General features: G+C 51.5%; 1 protein-coding gene across 1 annotated transcript in view; it reads right to left on the bottom strand.

Annotated features, from left to right (window-relative positions):
* Nucleotides 1-646: 646 nt before the first annotated feature.
* LOC122543974 (neutral alpha-glucosidase AB-like) overlaps nucleotides 647-16,075 on the bottom strand; it is a 17,032-nt gene continuing 1,603 nt past the window's right edge. Inside the window, exons 2-11 of the mRNA XM_043682983.1 lie at nucleotides 14,935-15,106; nucleotides 13,446-13,545; nucleotides 11,677-11,773; nucleotides 9,662-9,842; nucleotides 8,581-8,734; nucleotides 6,941-7,176; nucleotides 6,711-6,837; nucleotides 4,321-4,400; nucleotides 2,922-3,065; nucleotides 647-800 (exon numbers count right to left, since the gene is read on the bottom strand). Coding sequence (XP_043538918.1) covers nucleotides 666-800; nucleotides 2,922-3,065; nucleotides 4,321-4,400; nucleotides 6,711-6,837; nucleotides 6,941-7,176; nucleotides 8,581-8,734; nucleotides 9,662-9,842; nucleotides 11,677-11,773; nucleotides 13,446-13,545; nucleotides 14,935-15,106 — 1,426 coding nt within the window. The 3' untranslated portion in view covers nucleotides 647-665. The remainder of the gene's footprint in view (nucleotides 801-2,921; nucleotides 3,066-4,320; nucleotides 4,401-6,710; nucleotides 6,838-6,940; nucleotides 7,177-8,580; nucleotides 8,735-9,661; nucleotides 9,843-11,676; nucleotides 11,774-13,445; nucleotides 13,546-14,934; nucleotides 15,107-16,075) is intronic.

Here is a 16,075-nt window from a genome sequence, read left to right as displayed (position 1 = left end):
AAGCGACATGACTGGGAAAGGGTTGGAGATATGGGCCAGGAGCAGGCAGCTGGGACTAGTTTAGTTTGGGGTTAGGATCAGCATGGACTAGTTGGGCTGTAGGGTCTGTGTCCGTGGTGTATGACTCTATGCCTTCAATTACCAGGTGAGATTACACAGCACAGAAGCAGGCCATTCAGCCATTGGCTGATATCCCTGGTGTTTCAGAGCATCCCCCGCACTCCCCACCATCTCATTCCTCACCCTGACCCCAATTTCTTTCTCCCCCCATCAGTTTATCCAGTTTCTGCCTTAAACATAATCCTCAGGACTCTCCTTGAGCCTTCCCTGCAGGAGTTAGTTCCACATTTTTCCCATTCTCTGGTGGGGGTCAGGAATCTTTCTCCCAAAGTCCCCACTGGATTTATTTGGGAATGTCAGATATTGATGGGGATTCCCACCTAAACTATCCTCCCACATGGTACATTCCAGAGCCCCATCATCCCCCAGGGTATAAAAGATTCTCCTCAGATCCCTCGATCTTGGCTCTGTCTATCCCCTCAGCAGGCAGGGCAGGGCAGGGCAGGGCAGGTTTGGGGGCAAGGCAGAACCCCTGTATCGGTGCAACAATGTTGTGGCTATACGTACACAGTGCACTCCAAATCTAACCAAGGTACACGAAGGCTTTAATGAACTGGGGATGGGGGAAGGGGGAAGAACTCACCGTAACGTTGGGAGCCAGCAAAGAAACCCCTGGTGAGGACAAAGGGCCTCTCTGTCCCGCCAGACCGCTGGATCTGACCATCTGACGTGGCCATTTGCTGTAAAGTAAGCAGAGGGAGAAGAACATTGGAGTTTTTTATTGAAGAGGTGACAAAGAAGATTGGTGAAGGCAGAGCAGTAGATGCTGTCTTGATGGACTTCAGTAAAGCGTTTGACAGGGTTCCACCTGATCGACTGGTTAGTAAGGTTAGATCACATGGGATCCAGCAAGAGCTAGCCATCTGGATAGAAATTTGGCTTGAAGGTAGGAGACACAGAGGGTGGTGGTGCAGGGATGGTTTGTGGAGTGGAGGCTGGTGACCATTGATGTGCTGCAAGGATTGGTGCTGGGTCTCCTGCTTTTTGTCATTCAAGTAAACAAGTTGGATGAGAATTTGGAGGTGTAGTGGACAGTCAAGAAGGTTACCTCAGATTACAATGGGGATCTTGATCAGATGGGTCAATGGGGCAAGGAGTGGCAGATGGAGTTTAATTCAGATAAATGTGAGGTGCTGCATTTTGGAAAGACAAATCAGAGCAGGAGTTATACACTTACACACAGGTCCTGGGGAGTGTTGCTGAACAAAGACACCTTGGAGTGCAGATGCATAGCTCCTTGAAAGTGGAGTCACAGGTAAACAGGATAGTGATTTGGCACACTTGTCTTCACTGGTCAGAACACTGAGTACAGGAGTTGGGAGGTCATATTGCAGTTGTACAGGCTATTGGTTAGACCACTGTTGGAATAGTGTGTTCAGTTCTGGTCTCCCTGCTATAGGAAAGTTGTTGTTAAACTGGAAAGGACGTAGAAAAGATTTACAAGGATGTTGCCAGAGTTGGAGGACTTGAGGGAGCGAGCGCGAGACGGAGCGAGCGCGAGACGGAGCGAGCGCGAGACGGAGCGAGCGCGAGACGGAGCGAGCGCGAGACTGAATAGACTGAGGCTGTTTTCCCTGGAGTGTCGGAGGCTGAGGGGTGACCTTATAGAGGTTTATAAAATCATGAGGGGCATGGATAGAGTAAATAGGCAAGACCTTCCTTCTAGGGTGGGGGGAGTCCTGAACTAGAGGGCATAGGTTTAAGGTGGGATGGGTAACTTTTTCATGCAGAGGGTGGTACATGTATGGAACGAGCTGCCAGAGGAAATGGTGGAAGCTGGTACAATTGCAACATTAAAAAGGCATCTGGATGGGTATATAAATAGGAAGTGTTGCGAGGGATATGGGCCAAGTGCTGACAAATGGGACTAGATTAGGTTAGGATATCTGGTCGGCATGGAGTTGAGCCGAAGGGTCAGTTTCTGTACAGTATGACCAAAGATCACTAATATTAAACCGAAACAACAGATGGTGGTTATTCGGCCCCTCAGGCCTATCCCATCATTCATACAGCACTCGCCTGATCTGTACTTTAACTCCACCTTACTCACCTTTGTTCCATAACCTTACTAGCCTTGGTTCATCAGAAACATTTCCACTTAAATCTGAACATTTCCAATAGACCGTGAAGGCCCTGAGGTGGGCCTTTTGTTTGAGGAAGTGCTTCCTGACAGGACCCCTGAGCACTCTGGTCAAATGACAAGATTCTGCCCCATGTTCTGGTCTACCTGTACTCCAGGGAACAAACTGTTAGGATCGATCCTATCAAATCCTTTAAACACCTTGCTAACACTCACCTTTAATCTCTTCAATTCTTGGGAATTCTAGTTCAGTCTGTGGAACCTGTCCATGCCAAGTAATCCTATTAGCCCCACTGTCAGTTTAGAGACAGTGTGTTGGTATCTCGCTCTCTCCCTCCCAAGGTGCAGTCAACATAAGGGCACTGTGGTGGTGGGTTCTACGGTCACTGTGTTGAAAATGGTGGGGGTGGGGCCAATCCAGCGGGGGCTGCTTTCTCCTGGATTATGTCGAACTTCTTGAGTGTTGTTGGAGTTGCCCCCATCCAGGGGCAAGTGGGGAGTATTCCCTCACCCTCCTGACTTGTAGATGGTGGGACATGCTCTGGGGGGAGTTACTCACTGCAGGATTCCCAGCCTCTGACCTGACCTCATGGCCACCATGTTTATGTGGCGAGCCCAGTTCAGGTTCTGAATAGGTTGAATATTCCAGATATGTGTACAAGGTGAAATACTAAAGGGTCACCTGCACTGTAGCAGAGTTGGCTCCCACTCCATTACTCACCACATACAAAGCATAAAGATTGTGAACATCTCGGTGTTCAAAGCCACCCATGTGAACAGCGTCCTTGTGCATGGTCACCTCTGGCCCATTGAACACAGAGGGCTCATTCATATCATTCCACGTGTACAGATTATCCATGGAGCCCTTATCACACAGGGTAGGGATGGGTACAGAAAACACAGAGTTAGACATTCTCAAAAGGGAAGTCCATTCGCCGTAGGCATGCAAATACTTTCTTCCACTCGAATCAAGTGCACACAGAGACACAGGCACACTCTCATTTCTCTGGGAAAGAGTCTCACAGTTTCATCACCCTTTGAAGAAAGGAATCCTCATTTTCATCTGAGATGGCTACCCTCTGGTGGTTTTTAATCCAGCTTCCCCCAGTATGGATCCAGCATTGGAGGATAATTCACTTTTGTTTGGCTGGATACCTATTCACCAGCAGTCCCAAAGTTTGACTCGAACACCATTCTGTTTTGGAGTGGTGCAGCGAGTACCCTCAGGATTGCTGTTTCCGCAGTGGTGCTAGGGTTGAGCTCCGTGGACTGCCTGTGCAGTTTCACAGACCCACATTCCAGCTCACTGTTCCTGAGGCTGGACAGATATTGCCATCCAGCTGTCCTTGAACAGCAGTGGGATTTGAGGAATTCTCCCTGGTTTCCCAAAGCCAGAATCTGTCCCTCAACCAACATGTCTAAATATAAAAAAAAATACAGCTACCTGGATCTCAACCACATGACCCTTACTGGGATCTTGCTGTGCGGACAAAAACCAACAAAGGCTGCAGGGCGCCCAAAAACAGCCCTGCATTGGCTATGAAGCAACTCTGGGATGGGAGGTACAAACTGTAATTCCTTTCTCTAAAAGGAAAGGAAACATCTGAGCTGGGATAGATAACAGCCCCCTTACCCTTTACAGCAGTCAGCACTAAGAGGCAAGTCAGGGGGTTACCTATAAAACAAGAGAACAGAGCTTTCCAAAGGGGTGGGTCAGGGTCTCCAATGGGCTTCTGCAAGCTCTGAGGCAGCATTGGGGCGTTGAGGAGCTCTGACTGACTCCCACTTTCTCTCCAGGCTCTCACTGTGTCACAGCTATCAGTGAGAACCCTTTGCCAGCCTCAGATTTTATTGTAAGGGGACTGTGAATTTGGGCAATACCAAACTGGATGTAGAATAAAGCTATTTTTGGTACAAGGCTGAGCCCAAGAGAACATTTTTGTATACTCTGTCCCTTTGTACATTTCATATCCGGATGGGGGATTTTGTCAGCTGGTTACAGAGGTGCAGATTTTGAAAACTAAACCCAACCCCCTCCCCTAGACTGAAGTTGGAGTGAGAAGGCAGAGTAGCAGCACCCCAGGCTGTAAAAGGTAATGATAGGGAATGTTCTGACTGACCTCATACTGATCGTAAGCAAACATGCTGGCCCACCAAGATCGCATCTCCGGATTGGTGAAGTCAGGATAACCAGCTGAACCTAGGACAGACAGACAAACAAGGATTACACAGCAGGTCTGTACCTCAGACACCCAGCAGCTCACCGTACCCACAGCATCAACTAACAGCTCACACAGAGTCAGAACAATCACCCACAGCTTAACAAGTGCCAATGAGACCTGTGAGCCACTCACTGAGAGGCGATGTGTGTGTGTAGGTGTGAACAAAGAATGCAGGGATCACCGCATACAAGACCACAGCGGGGAAGCAGTGAGCAACTGTAGCGGGTCAGATCACATACAGCAACAGGGCTCAGCTCAGGTCCCTCGGCTATCTCAGTGTTATCTCCGAGGCGGCCGGGGGTGAGATCTCCGAGGCGGCCGGGGGTGAGATCTCCGAGGCGGCCGGGGGTGAGATCTCCGAGGCGGCCGGGGGTGAGATCTCCGAGGCGGCCGGGGGTGAGATCTCCGAGGCGGCCGGGGGTGAGATCTCCGAGGCGGCCGGGGGTGAGATCTCCGAGGCGGCCGGGGGTGAGATCTCCGAGGCGGCCGGGGGTGAGATCTCCGAGGCGGCCGGGGGTGAGATCTCCGAGGCGGCCGGGGGTGAGATCTCCGAGGCGGCCGGGGGTGAGATCTCCGAGGCGGCCGGGGGTGAGATCTCCGAGGCGGCCGGGGGTGAGATCTCCGAGGCGGCCGGGGGTGAGATCTCCGAGGCGGCCGGGGGTGAGATCTCCGAGGCGGCCGGGGGTGAGATCTCCGAGGCGGCCGGGGGTGAGATCTCCGAGGCGGCCGGGGGTGAGATCTCCGAGGCGGCCGGGGGTGAGATCTCCGAGGCGGCCGGGGGTGAGATCTCCGAGGCGGCCGGGGGTGAGATCTCCGAGGCGGCCGGGGGTGAGATCTCCGAGGCGGCCGGGGGTGAGATCTCCGAGGCGGCCGGGGGTGAGATCTCCGAGGCGGCCGGGGGTGAGATCTCCGAGGCGGCCGGGGGTGAGATCTCCGAGGCGGCCGGGGGTGAGATCTCCGAGGCGGCCGGGGGTGAGATCTCCGAGGCGGCCGGGGGTGAGATCTCCGAGGCGGCCGGGGGTGAGATCTCCGAGGCGGCCGGGGGTGAGATCTCCGAGGCGGCCGGGGGTGAGATCTCCGAGGCGGCCGGGGGTGAGATCTCCGAGGCGGCCGGGGGTGAGATCTCCGAGGCGGCCGGGGGTGAGATCTCCGAGGCGGCCGGGGGTGAGATCTCCGAGGCGGCCGGGGGTGAGATCTCCGAGGCGGCCGGGGGTGAGATCTCCGAGGCGGCCGGGGGTGAGATCTCCGAGGCGGCCGGGGGTGAGATCTCCGAGGCGGCCGGGGGTGAGATCTCCGAGGCGGCCGGGGGTGAGATCTCCGAGGCGGCCGGGGGTGAGATCTCCGAGGCGGCCGGGGGTGAGATCTCCGAGGCGGCCGGGGGTGAGATCTCCGAGGCGGCCGGGGGTGAGATCTCCGAGGCGGCCGGGGGTGAGATCTCCGAGGCGGCCGGGGGTGAGATCTCCGAGGCGGCCGGGGGTGAGATCTCCGAGGCGGCCGGGGGTGAGATCTCCGAGGCGGCCGGGGGTGAGATCTCCGAGGCGGCCGGGGGTGAGATCTCCGAGGCGGCCGGGGGTGAGATCTCCGAGGCGGCCGGGGGTGAGATCTCCGAGGCGGCCGGGGGTGAGATCTCCGAGGCGGCCGGGGGTGAGATCTCCGAGGCGGCCGGGGGTGAGATCTCCGAGGCGGCCGGGGGTGAGATCTCCGAGGCGGCCGGGGGTGAGATCTCCGAGGCGGCCGGGGGTGAGATCTCCGAGGCGGCCGGGGGTGAGATCTCCGAGGCGGCCGGGGGTGAGATCTCCGAGGCGGCCGGGGGTGAGATCTCCGAGGCGGCCGGGGGTGAGATCTCCGAGGCGGCCGGGGGTGAGATCTCCGAGGCGGCCGGGGGCCCCACCCGTCTCTGTACACCCCCTCCAGCCCCTATATTCTCTCCCTCTCAGCCGTACGCCCTTGAGATCTGAGCCCCTCCCTGCTCCTGGCTGGCCTTACAGACGCCCAGCTACAAAAACCTGGAACTGTTTCCACGATTTATTACCTTCTTTTCAGATCCTCCATTAAAACTCATTCCTCGGTTGTGCGTTTTGTCCTCAAATGATCACAACATCAAATGCAGTGTCATTTCCGCACTTACGAAGCCCGGAGCCGTTTTACTACTGACAAGGCGCTATGCAAATGCAAGTCACAATTACTGTTGAGGTCCTGATTGTTACACAGACAGGAGGAAGCTCGAGAAAGGTCTGGGCTGAGCAGGATGGACGAACAGTTACCGAGCAGTTATTGTGAACAATTACCTGGCCAACACCAGCCTTCGTAATCATTTCCATCCTTCGTCTTAACGTAGAAGTTGCGAGATTGGATGGTGGTGTGAATCTTGTAGCTGCTGTCAATCTTAATGTGGGGGTCCACTATACTGACCATCTGGAGGGGTGACATGGAGTTAGTGATCCACAGACAGTACAGCTTTCCAAAGAACAACCGCTAACCCATTATCCCCCAGCGTTCCTCATTCCCGCTCCCTTACCTTCCGTTTCTTGGCGGCCAGGTTTTGCAGCATCTCCTTGGGATTGGGGAATTTGTTGGGATCCCAGGTGAAGTACCGCTTCCCATCAGTGTGCTCGATGTCCAGCCAGATAACATCATAGGGAATGTCATGCTCATCAAAACCAGCATCTACAGTATGGACATCTTCATCGTCGTTGTAATTCCAGCGGCACTGGTGGTAGCTGATGGCGAAGAGAGGGGGCAGAGCCTGTGTTCCTGGGGCAGGCCAAGAGAGACAGTCACTAGAATTGACAGCACCTTCCAAACCTGCAGCCTCTACAGCCGAGAGGGACAAAGGCAGCAGATACATAGCAATACCAACTCCCTCCAAGTTCCCCTCCAAGCCATTCACCATCCTGACTTGGAAATATATCACTTGCTGAAAAATCCTGGAATTCCCTCCCCAACAGCACCGTACCCTATCCCTAGTCAAGGCAGCTGCTGATCCCCACCTTCTCCACCTTCCCACATCCCACAAACAAGGTCTTTTAGTTAAATCAGCAGTCAGGCTTGTGTATATCATCCAGCTCAATCAGCTCTCCAATCATGCAGCATAGGAAAAAGCTGTTCGGCCCCTCAGCCATGTACTAGCTCGCGCAATCAAACCACCCACATTCCAGTTGAACTGAGCTTCCAGTTGCATTAGCTGATATGTAGTGATCAAAATGATGCAGGAACAGAGGGACCTGGGAGGGGTTACAGGGCGCTGTACATACACTAACCTCTGGAACCAGTAAGACAGGTTGAAAAGGCTGTTTAGAAGAAAACACATCCTAGTTCCCAGGCTTTATAAACAGAGGCATTGTTTGCAAAAGCAATGAACCAGGTGGAGTCCTGTATGCCAATACTTCAGGAAGGCCATCGAGGCCTTGGACAGGGTGTGCAGGGAGATTTACTGGGACAGGACCAAGCAAGAGGGACTTCACAGCATGTGCAGAGAGACTGGAGACACTAGGATCGTTCCCATTGGAGCAGGGACGGTTAAGATGATATTTAAAGGTTGAGATTGAAAGGTCTTAGAACATTACAGCGCAATACAGGTCCTTTGGTCCTCGATGTCATGCTGACCTGTGAAACCAATCTGAAGCCCATCTGTCCTACACTGTTCCATTCTCATCCATACGCCTATCCAATGACCATTTAAATGCCCTGAAGGTTGGCGAGTCTATGACTGCTGCAGGCACTGCTTTCCACGCCCCCTACTACTCCCTGAGTAAACAAACTACCTCTCACATCTGTCCTCTTTCTATCACTTGCTAATGAGCTAATAGGGAGCGTTAAAATGAGCACAGGAATCAGGGCTGTGGTGATGGGAATTCAAGACGTAAATAAAGGTACAAAGAGGACGCGGACACAGGAAATGTTCTATTAGAAGCTCCCAAAGAGGAAGGAGTTACATTCTGCTGTGGGAGGCCAGATCATTCAGAGGTGTTGTCAGGAGGCCCATGTTCACACACAAGAACATGCTCGAGGGACACAGACAGTGCCCCTTCCTGTTCCTATGACAGTCACAGACATATCAGTAAGGCACTGGCAACGTTCCAGAGATCCTGTCTGAGCATTCACCCCAGGATACCAGCAGTAACCCAGTCAAACCCTCACCCACTGTGGCTGACTTACCTGTCAGTGAGGTGTACTGTCTGAAGACATCAAACGGAGAAGGGCCCAGGAGCAGGAAAACATCGATGATCCCACTCTCAGAAATCCAGCGCACGTCAGTCTGTGGAATTTCATTCGCCCCCTGAACATAATCCAGCATCTTCCCAAACAGAGTCTGTGGAGGGATTGAGGTCAGTGAGAACCAGAACGACTGAACCACAGGCAGTCTTTATTCACCAGGCAATAGTCTAGGATCTCTCAGATATGAGGGGGGCGGGGGGGGTTTATTGCCTTAACATCATGTGGGTGTCACTGGCTGGACCAGCATTTATGGCCCATCCCTAATTGCCCAGAGGGCAGTTCAGTGTCAACCACATTGCTGTGGGTCTGGAGTCACATACAGGCCAGACCAGATAAAGATGACAGATCTCTTTCCCGAAAGGACATTAATGAGCCAGATGGGCTTTCCTGACAATAGACTATGCTGTCGCAACATCCATTAGACCCACAACTCCAGACTGTTTTATTGAATTCAAATGCCTCCATTTGCTGTGGTGGGATTTGAACCTGGGTCTCCCGAACATTACTTGGATCCCTGGATTAATAGTCTCGCAATAATAGCACTAGGCCATTGCCTACCTTAAAAAAAAATGGAGGCATGACCTGAGTGCTAGACCAGGCTGGAGGGGCTGAATGGCCTCTGCCTATTCTAGTCTTGCTCCAAAATGGTCTTATGCTGAGCATCCATTTGAACCTGGTGGGGGGGGGGGGGGGGCCTTTCTCCTGTTACAGAACCCCTCAGTGATCCTCAATCACCTTCATCTCTACACAGACACACAGAATCCAACAACTCTTTACAATCCCCAGGAAGAACGGTCAGAGTAGACAACCTCCTTTTCCCAAAGTCTGAACCCCCTCCAGCATCACCACGTAACTACTTCCCAGCGTCCTTCTGCCATCCTACTCCCTCCGACCCACACGGAGGGCCCACAGACTGTTTGAGGCAGCTCCTCGATGGATGGCGAGTTGGGGGCTGGGAGAGACAGGGAAGGCTCCCAATTAATACCCGAAGTTCTGGAAAGCGAGGGCCTATGGTACCCACCTTGCCTGCTGTGTTGGAGCTGATGTCTACCCAAGTCTCAGCAGCATTCAGCCAGAAGATGCCCAGAGTCCTGCGGAGATTGTGCGCTAGCAGAAGAGGTACAGCACCATACAGAGCCATGGGGTTAAATATCTCGTACTGGAACACATCCAGGTTATACAGACGGTACGGGTCTCCACCACTGAACAGAAGGGAAAGAAATAGTAAATATGCACACACTTCAAAACGCCAACTGTTGACTGACCTGTGGGGATCTTCCTAATCTCAGCACGGATCAGTCAGGGAGAGATAGGTAGTGTCCCTTTAAAAGCCAGCCCAGGATTTCACAGCTAATGCAGGACTTTGTTTTGAAGCATGGTGTAAAGACCATGTCATTTTATTTCCTGTATTTTGGATTTTGGGCAAAGGTGGGGGTGAAAAAAGAAGACTGTTTAAGAACCAAGGAGTGTGGAATGAATTGCTGTCCTTTTCAAAACAAGGAATTGAGATGCTGAGTGTGTTTGGGAGGGGTGGTGTTTGTAGACATCACTGCACCAGGAAGGGAGGTTTGGCAGGCAACAAGTCACTGGGGTTGGTTTGTACAACTGTGACCAGTCTGGATGTAAAAGGTCCTCAGCCCAATGACAGCTCTCTGATTGGTTACTGGGCAGATTGTGGGTGCTAACAATTAACAGAGTCCTTCAGACTGCTGGAAGGGCGAGCTGGCTTTCTCCCTCTCTGTGTGGTATCCAGAAGAAAGCCAGTTATTTCTCCTTCTATCAGTTGCTGTAAGCAGTTGCCTTCAAGAATAACAAAGAGACTTTGTAGTTAGTGTACCAACCTCCCGGTGCCTCCTGAAGAACCTAGAGAAAGGCAGTTGAAAAACAAAAGTGTGGATGAGCAAAAGGAACTTCTCAACAGAGCCTGTGCAATGAGGCTGTGGAACTGTGTTACCTTGGGGTTTTTTTGGGCAGAGGGTAAAGAAACATTATGGAGTCAGAGAGATGTACAGCACGGAAACAGACCCTTCAGTCAGACTCATCCATGCCAACCAGATATCCTAAATTAATCTAGTCCCATTTGCCAGCACCCGGCCCATATCCCTCTAAACCCTTCCTATCCATTTACCATCCAGATGCCTTTTAAATGCTGTAATTGTACCAGTCTCCACCACTTCCTCTGACAGCTCATTCTACACACGTACCACCCTCTGTGTGAAACAGTTGCCCCTTAGGTCCCTTTTTATATCTTTCCCCTCTCACCCTAAACCTATGCCCTCTAGTTCTGTACTCCCCGACTTCAGGGAAAAGATTTTGTCTATTTACCCTATCCATGCCCCTCATGATTTTATAAGCCTCTATAAGGGCACCCCTCAGCCTCCGATGCTCCAGGGAAAACAGCCCCAGCCTTTTCAGCCTCTCCCTGTAGCTCAGATCCTCCAACCCTGGCAACATCCTGGAGAGTCTTTTCTGAACCCTTTCAAGTTTCCCAACATCCTTCCGATAGGAGAGAAACTAGAATTGAACATGTTGTGCTTGTCTATATATGGCCTGGGGTTTAAAACATGGTTTCAGCCATCAGAACGTGGTGATAGTTCATAGCTGCTCCTTTGTGATTAGAATTTACTTATTTGTTGAGTACCGGACCCTTGTTGGCGTCCTCTGTTAACCAGATTCTCAGTCGGGACTGTCAGGGACTTTGCATTTTGAATTAAATAATGAACTATTGTAGTCCTTCTGGGAGTAGTGAGAATCAGCCATTTTGTGAAGTGGATCTTAACGGTGGGTCCTGTGATTATGAAGGAAAAAGGCAGCCAATTTAAACACAGCAAGCTTCAATGCATAGCGATAGAAATGACCTCATCACTGGGGAGAACAATCAGTAAAGTAAGGAGAATCCCTCAACAACTCCCTGACCCAACCTACCCTCTACTCAATGTTCAGACAACAGGCAAAAGCCTCACTGCTGGTTTCCCAGAGTCTGCACAGACAAAGTCTTTAAAAGAATCTCTGTCAGCCTCAGTGGCTGGCACTTACTCCGTGGTCTTGAGTTTCAGGCTGTCAGCATGCTCAGGAATCCCATAAACATGTTCAAAACCAGGAAGAGAGAAGTCCAGGCCAACAGAGGACGGTCCTGAAGCAGAGATAAACATGTGTGAATCAACACTGTACACTCAAACCAGACAGAGCTCAGTCCACCCTGACAAACAGTCATCATCTGAGCACCAAACGGGACGCAATTTATGTGGAAAATGCCTGGCCACTCTCCCACAGTGCGGCGTTACTTGGACACTGAGCCAAGAATATGTTCTCTGGTCTCTGGGTGAATCTTGGGTCTACAGCTTTGGAGCAGTGAGTGTGGTGCTGGGAAGGCACAGCAGGTCAGGCAGCATCTGAGGAGCAGGAGAATCGACATTTTGGGCATAATCGCTTCATCAGGATTATGCCTGAAACGTTGATTCTCCTGCTGCTCGGATGCTGCCTGACCTGCTGTGCTCTCCCAGCAACACGCTCTCAACTCTGATTTCCAGCACCTGCAGACGTCACATTTTTCTATAGCTTTGAACACTGGGTCAAGTGTCCCAGCTGCAGTTTTTAAAATCCATTGTGGAATGTGGGTGTCATTGTCCAGCCCAGCATTTATTGCCCATTCCTAGTTGCCCTCGAAAAGTTAGTGGTGAGCTGCCTTTTCGAATGCTGCAGTCCCTACCATGGGGTGATCCACAATGCCATTAGGGAGGGAATTCCAGGATCCTGACCCAGCCACACTGAGGGAACGGTGAGATATTTCCAAGTCGGGATGGCGAGGGGCTCAGAGGGGAACTTGCAGGGGATGGTGTTCCCATGTACCTGCTGCCCCTCGTCCTTCTGGATGGAAGTAGCCGTGGGTTTGGAAGGTGCTGCCGGAGGGTCTTTGGTGAGTTTCTGCAGTGTATCTTGTAGAAGGGGGGGGGAGGTAGATGAATGTAGATGAGAGGGCAATCAAGTGGGCTACATTGTCCTAGACTGTGTCAAGTTTCTTGAGTGTTGTTGGAGTCTGTACTCCATCATGCTCATGCTTTGTATATGATGGACAAGCTTTGGGGAGTTACTCACTGCAGGATTCCCAGCCTCTGACCTGCCCTTGCAGCCATGTATTTATGTGGAGTCCAACTGAGTTTCTGGTCAACAATATCCCTCAGGATGTTGATCGTGGTTAGATTGTCTCTTACTGGAGATGCTCATAGCCTGGCTTTTGTGTGGCACCAATGTTATTTGCCACATGCCAGCCCAACCCTGGATATTGTCCAGATCTTGCTGCATTTGAATACTTCAGTGTCAGCTAATGGTGCCCCATTTAGCAGAGTGTTAGAACGACACAACACGATGGAGGGTATTCTCAATGTGATGGTGGAAATTTGTCTCCACAGGGATTGTGTGGTGCTTACCCTTACCGATCCTCTCATGGACAGAGACATCTGCAGCTGGCAGATTGGTGAGGGAGTCCATTACCATCAGCTGCAGACCCAGTCTAGCAGCTAAGTCAATTAGGACCTGACCTAGTACCTCAGATATATCCAGGTCAAGTTACAAACCACCATTCCTGAAGGAAATTGTGCTGGCGTGAACGATGTAGTAAACTCAATCAAGGAATCAATATTTCACTTAACCCACCCCATGCCCCGGAACCTTAATACAACAGTGTTTGTACAGTTTACTCCCTGATCACAGAAATGAGACTGAAGTCAGGGTAGCCCCCACCCCTGCCCGAGTATTGCTCAGTGACCAGGCAGTAATGGGACTGAAGCCGGTTCCCCTGACATTACCATTGGGTTTGGAGTCAGTGTGAGTTTTAAACGTTTCCTCCCACATTGCAGACTCGTCCTCTTTCTCTTCACTCTCCTTCTGGGAGTCTTTATCTTCAGGCTGATAACGGAATATACAATTATAACAAACATATCAGATCCACGCGGTCATTTTTACTCTACCCATTCTCACTCCACCCCCACCATATTCCCTTGTCTCTCTTGTGCATCCCCCCCCACCCTTCAAACATACATCAACATTATTCACCTTGACCAGCGCTGTGGGAGAGAGGCCCACCCACTTTGAGTGAGGAAGTTTCTCTGGTATTCCTGACCAGATTCTTACACTGATGGCCCCCGAGACCCAAGTCGAGAGTGTGGTGCTGGAAAAGCACAGCAGGTCAGACAGCAGCTGAGGAGCAGGAAAAGCCCTTCATCAGGAATGAGGGTGTGAGCCGAGGGGGTGGAGAGGTGGCGGAGTGTGAGATAGGTGATGAAGGTGGGGGCAATGGCAATGGGTCAGAGAGAGGAGGGTGGAGTGGATAGGTAGGAAGGAAGATGGACAAGTAGGATAGATCATAAGGACGGTGTCGAGTTGAAAGGTTGGCCCTGGGATAAGGCAGGGATCGGTCCCTGAGATCTAAAAGAGGAACATTCTTGCTGTGTCAGCACATGATCTCTCAGCTCCCAGACACAAGGTAAGGTCAACCTGACAGCTATCTACAAGACCATAACTAGATGGGACAGTGCCTTCACTGACACACCAGGGAATGTGGACAGACGTTGAAGTGCAGAAGTGGAGAATGTCTGGCTCTCACCAGTCAACTTCTACACTGCATGATGAAGGTTTACTTCCAAGACAAAACCAGACCAGGGCAGGGCAGGGATGATAGAATCCCTACAGTGCTGACAGAGCCTATTTGGCCCATTGAGAGTCACCCTCCTTAATTGATCCCTGTATTTCCCATAGCTAATCCACCTAGCCTGAACATGAAGGACAATTTAGTATGACCAATCCACTCTAACCTGCACACCTTTGGATTGTGGGAGGAAACCCACGCAAACATGAGGGGAGAATGTGCAAACTCCAAACAGACAGTCACCCGAGGCTGTATTGAACTAGGGTCCCTGGCACTGAGGCAGCAGTGTTAACTGCTGAGTCGCACGCCCCCACCCCCAACCCTGAATCATACTGGATAAAGACAACACAAAGGCACTAGACTCTTCCAGTATGAAAGGGGCATAGGCAGTGTTGAGGGGCTTGTGGGTGAATTCTCCAGGATACCCTGGGTTTCAGTTCCCTGTAAGTAGTAGAGATTGCGTAGGAAGTGCCTGCTTGGGCAGCAGTGGGTATTAGGAGAAGTCATTTCCTGCAAAGCAGAAGGTATGAACAGCTTGTTCTGCACATATTTACCATGGGAGCGTGGGCACATGTTTACCATCGCTTAGACATACAGGGGCATGGGCACACGCGTGCACTCACACACAGTGTCCTGCAGCTACCACTTACCTTCTCCAGTGTTCCTTCATCAGCAGCCTCGCTCTCTCCCTTCACCTCCTGATCCTCCACAGTCTCCTCTTCCTTCTCCTCACTAAAACACAGGAAGGTGAAACGATACAGTCCTGCAGCTTTACTCTCACCCTCACATCCCAGTCTCCTCAGATTTCTAGCACAGAGACAGCTTTAACCAGATGGCAGTTTTTTTAGGGGCAGCGGGTGACAAATTCTTGACTGACTAGCGAGTCAGAGAGTGTCAGGGATAGCAGGGTAGGTGGCAATGCAAGGCAGTGACCGGACTGAAAGGCTCTGGAGGGGCTGAGTGGCCTACTCCTAATTTGTATGATATTCTAAACTGCAGGCTCCATGAAAGGAGCTAGTAACATCCTTTCCTGCATCCCATTCTCTCAAATGGTCGCACAAGCTAAACAGCGAGAGTGAATGGCAGCCTGTACATGCACAGCGACAAAGTCTGAGGTTTTCAGAACCTAACACCACAGGAGGGGAGAGAGAGTGGGCTCAGGATCATGGCTCCAGCGCCAGCTCATTTTCTGACAATTTACCAAAACCCTGAAGCTGGGCCTTGGGACAGACCTCCGAGAACCCAAGCCCGAGCACTTGGTTCTGAAGTGACAGAGCAGGGAGGGAGACGGAACCTACTGAATCAATGCTGTCCCCATTACATGTGCCAGCCGTATACATTCCAGCCCACATTCATGATAATCGCTTCAGTCCCTGATGAAAAAGACAAAGCAGGCGAGAAAGAAATTTAATCTGAAACGTATCTGAATGTCCATTTTAATAATTGTCAAACAGACCAGGTAACAATCCAAATCAATATCCAGCTGGCTTGTATCATCGCTGGGTCATAATTTACAGTCCACAGGCACTTTCAGGTCACCATATTGCTAAACGGAGTAAGTGACTAGCAATTCACAGCAAACGCTAGCTGCACCAGGGAAGAGGAGGTGAGAGGAGGATAGGTTTGGAATCCAACAGTATACCCTGACCATTTAACTCTGCTGCAGTTGAGTGCATTGCGACTCCTAATTCTTGCAGATGCTGCAATGAAGGCAGAATAGATTCACGATGTTCCTACTGCTGTTAGGATGTGCCTGCTGATTACGTCTCAGAGTGAACGAGAAATACACCT

The sequence above is a fragment of the Chiloscyllium plagiosum genome, chromosome 45 (genome assembly GCF_004010195.1).
Source record: "Chiloscyllium plagiosum isolate BGI_BamShark_2017 chromosome 45, ASM401019v2, whole genome shotgun sequence".
In the NCBI taxonomy this organism is placed as follows: Eukaryota; Metazoa; Chordata; class Chondrichthyes; order Orectolobiformes; family Hemiscylliidae; genus Chiloscyllium; species Chiloscyllium plagiosum.
Note: the sequence above shows the minus strand (reverse complement) of the source record. Positions and strands in the feature narration are given on the sequence as shown.